The sequence below is a fragment of the Octopus bimaculoides genome, chromosome 22, assembly GCF_001194135.2.
Source record: "Octopus bimaculoides isolate UCB-OBI-ISO-001 chromosome 22, ASM119413v2, whole genome shotgun sequence".
Classification (NCBI taxonomy): Eukaryota; Metazoa; Mollusca; class Cephalopoda; order Octopoda; family Octopodidae; genus Octopus; species Octopus bimaculoides.
Genome location: NC_069002.1, coordinates 17,599,207 through 17,603,297, shown reverse-complemented (window position 1 = coordinate 17,603,297; position 4,091 = coordinate 17,599,207). Strand labels below are relative to the sequence as shown.

Sequence of the window (4,091 nt, the reverse complement as noted above, 5' to 3'; positions counted from 1 at the left end):
ATGTACATACATTTATATGCATGTGTGTGTGTGTGATGCAAGTTGAGAGAGAAAGTGAGAGAGGTGGAGAGTGATCAATATATATATATATATATATATATATATATATAAATACTTGATCACTTTCCCTTTCCCTCTCTCTCACCCTCTTTCTCTCTGGCCAGGTAACCATGTACCTCCTCTACAGCACGACACTTGTTTCTATCTGTCTGTCACACTCTAACCTTTCATTATCTGACACAAGATCACCTCCTCCAATGTCCTCTTCCCTCTCAAAGGTTCTTTGTCTTGGAAGTTACTTAGTGACCCTACCAGTACTGGAAAAAAGCATTCAGTTTACACTGTAAAATGGTTGGCATATGTAAGGTTAAAAAAGCTGTAAAAACCATACCAAAACTGACCTCGCCTGTGCTGGTACCATGTAAAAAGCACTCAGTCCACTCTGTGGGGTGGTTGGTGTTAAGAAGGACATCCAGCCATAAAAACCATGCCAAAACAGATACAGAAGTTTGGTGCAGTCTTCAGCCAAGCCAGCTCTTCTCAAACCATCTAACACATGCCTGCATGGAAGGTGAACATTAAACGATGATGATGATGATGATGATGATGATGATGATGATGATGACGATGACGACAACGATATATACACAAGGAGGTACTGCAAAATTCTTGGCTTTGGGTAAAAGAAAATACAGGAAAATCAGTTAATTATGATTTTATTCAACATATTCCTCTCTCAGATTCACACACTTATTGCAGCCGACCTTCAGTTTTTCTAAGCCCTGTAAAAGAACTTGGAAGAAGGGAAAAAAGGTGAGAATGAAAAAAATGGAGAGAAAAAATTTTTGTAGGGATCAACAGGGCGAAATATATATATATATATATATATATATATATATATATACTCATTGTTTGAGTGATCTTTGTCATGACCACCTAATAGTTCTGTAAGGATTAGATATTATGGAGCCTTTATATGAAAGTAATCTTTTTAGTGCTTAAAATGGTCTGTATATCCCTCTTATCTTACCTGGTTCTGATATTACTTTCCAAAATTTAAAAAATTTTAATTCTATTTTTACACAACATATTATAATACACATATTTTGCCATATCTTGATTATAAACCTTTTTTCTCTGTGCCCTTAATGTTTATCTAGATCTCATTGTAATGTCCTATGTTTCATAGTGTAGGTCCCTTTAACTGAAAGTAATGAAGAAAGTTTATGTCACCCCTATCCTACCTCTTTTTATGGACATTTACCACTATCTAATTGACTACTTCTAAGATTTGTTTCTTTGGGTACTTCTAGTTATAAGGAATTAAGATTCGAAGGAACATCTAATAATATTTATGACCAGCAACCAGTTCTGAACTGCCAACTCATAATGCTCTTATTCGCAATAAACGCAGTCTATTAGCATTAGATCTGTTGATGGTGATAAGAGGATAGATAAAAATTAGAAATGAATTACAATCCCATGATCCCCACTGTGATCCATTCCTGCCATTCCAAAATTGTAGTTGTTTTTCTCTTACATTATTTCTGCTGCAATAGTGGCAACATGGAATTATTTCATCGTCTATCTCTGATAAAATAGTTGATAAAAATTGTATCAATATGTCTTGTTTGTTGAAAATCCATATTTTTTGCAACTGAAGATGGCATTGTTTGATTAAATGGAGCTAGCTGAAACAGTCGTATTGCATTAATACCTGACATCCTGTTACCTATTCGATTTGATATATGCATGTATGTATTTGTGTCTGTGTTTGTCCCACCATCACCGCTTGACAACCAATATTAGTGTGTTTACATTCTTGTAACTTAGCAGTTCAGCAAAAGAGACCTATAGAATACATGCTAGGCTTTTTAAAAAAAAGTCCTGAGATTGATTTCTTTTTTACTAGAATCCTTCAAAGTGGTGCTCCAGCATGGTCATAGTCAAATGACTGAAACATGTAAAAGAATAAAAGACTATGTTGACATTGATCTCATTGATTATGTCTCCCCTACTCCACTCTCTCAACCATTTTCAATCAAGAAGATAAGAACATGAATAGCAACAATGAAAGTCAAGCTTAGAATATTCATCTGTGAGTTGTTTGTTGACACTCCCATTGACCAAAGCAGAATACCCTCATCACTCTTGTGATTAGATCTAATGCTGGTCCATCACACCCAGCATTCATTTATTATTCAATAGATTTCAGTGTCTTTCTCTAATTCTTCTTCACATAAAACAGCTTACATAATCTTGCTGTTTTATCCTGTAGTAATCCTCTTGTTTATTGTCATTGCCCTTTCGTCTTTCTCTGATGATGATGGAAAAAGATGAAGATGAGGATGGTGGTGGTGGTGGTGGTGGAAAATGATGATGATGATGATGGTAGATGATATGATGATGGTGATGGTTTTGTCATTACTTTGTTTTCTCTCTCTCTCTCTCTCTCACACACACACACATTTTATATATACATACAATTGATGCATATGTGTGATTTTCTTTCAATTTCTTGTAATGTTTCGATTTTATTATTTTCTTTCTTTATTTTTTCTTTCTCTCTTTTCAACAGACACCGTCTCCAACTGGTGAAAGCAAGAATAGGGATACTTTCTGGAGCAGTGTAAGAATTTTTATTATTTATCTTTCTTTTAGATAAGATTTTGTTTCTTTGAATCAATGTAATGCTATCCATCAGCTACTAAATACTAATTGTGGAGGAAAATTAATTTTGACAATAAATAAAGCACAAACTTTCCCATCAGTAATCTTTAGTTTCTTGACCTGTCAAAACTACTTTCAATTAATAAGTGGAGATGTGTGGCTTAGTGGTTAAGGTGTTGGACTCATGATTGTAAGGTTGTGGTTTCGATTACTGGACCTGGTGACACATTGTGTTCTTGGGCAAAACACTTCATTGCACATTGCTCCAGTTCATTCAGCTGGCAAAAATGAGTAATCCTGCAAAAGACCAGCATCCTGTCCAGGTGGGGGATTTATACATCATGCCCTTATCAGTCAGCATGACTCAAGAATGTAACCTTTACCTTACTGTCAATTAATCCCATTCATATATGTACCACTTTTTGAGACAAATCGTATCTGTAGTTTATTGGGAATACTTCGAACTCCTTCAAAGCATTACACACTGTTGTGGTATCAGTCAGCCCTGAAAATACTTGTCTACTTTTGTAAAATCCAAGTAGTGCAAATAGTATTAAGTGTGCAATGTAAAGGGTTCAGAATGTCTAATGTTGCAAATGGTATAAACTGGCACTCTGTCAGTTATGACAACAAGGGTTCCAGTTGATCTAGTCAATGGAACAACCTGCTCATGAAATTAACATGCAAGTGGCTGAACACTCCATAGACACATGTAGTTTTAATGTAGTTCTCAAAGAGACACAGAGTTTGACAAGGCTGGCCCTGTGAAATACAGGTACAACTCATTTTTGCCAACTGAGTGGACTGGAGCAGTGTGAAATAAAGTGTCTTGCCCAAGGACACAATACATCACTGGGAATTGAATTCACAACCTTACGATTGTGAGCTGAATACCCTAACCACTAAGCCACACGCCTTCACTTGCAAATGGTATACAACTATATATACCCATACAATGTGCTACTTGGTTTTTACAATACTCACATTGAACCTCTGTATATCATAGAGGTAATTAAAAGAATATTTTGTTATGAAATACTGCCTTAAAATGTCCTGTCCAATACATACACCAGCCAGGAATAGTGTATACTAGCAGAAATACACGGCGTTGCCCGGGTTAAAGAGAATAATGAAATCTAAAAACGCCGTCTAGACTACGCATCATCTTTATATATAGAGATGTATATACACACACGCACCCAAACACACGTATATATATGTATATCAATATAAATATATGAAAGTCAATGAAGTTTCGTAAAAGAAGGTGATCATGTACATACTTTCTTGCTGTTGTGACTATAACACCTCATTGTAAACTATGTTCCTTGTTTTCCCTTGTGGAGCATAGACAAATAGGTTTTTTGTTGCTGCCCACTCTTGAGCAGCCAACATACAGTTGTCCATGTGAGAAGCAGGGC

The 4,091-nt window shown here is 35.7% G+C and overlaps 2 protein-coding genes across 4 annotated transcripts in view; both read left to right on the top strand.

The window, feature by feature from the left end:
* Positions 1 to 4,091, top strand: part of LOC106874286 (toll-interacting protein) — a 271,164-nt gene that overhangs the window by 136,506 nt on the left and 130,567 nt on the right. The window lies entirely within an intron of this gene.
* LOC106874287 (EF-hand calcium-binding domain-containing protein 6) overlaps positions 1 to 4,091 on the top strand; it is a 300,872-nt gene that overhangs the window by 227,860 nt on the left and 68,921 nt on the right. For all 3 annotated transcript variants that reach the window (XM_052975711.1, XM_052975710.1, XM_052975709.1), the window contains exon 17: positions 2,579 to 2,629. In XM_052975711.1, coding sequence (XP_052831671.1) covers positions 2,579 to 2,629 — 51 coding nt within the window. The remainder of the gene's footprint in view (positions 1 to 2,578; positions 2,630 to 4,091) is intronic.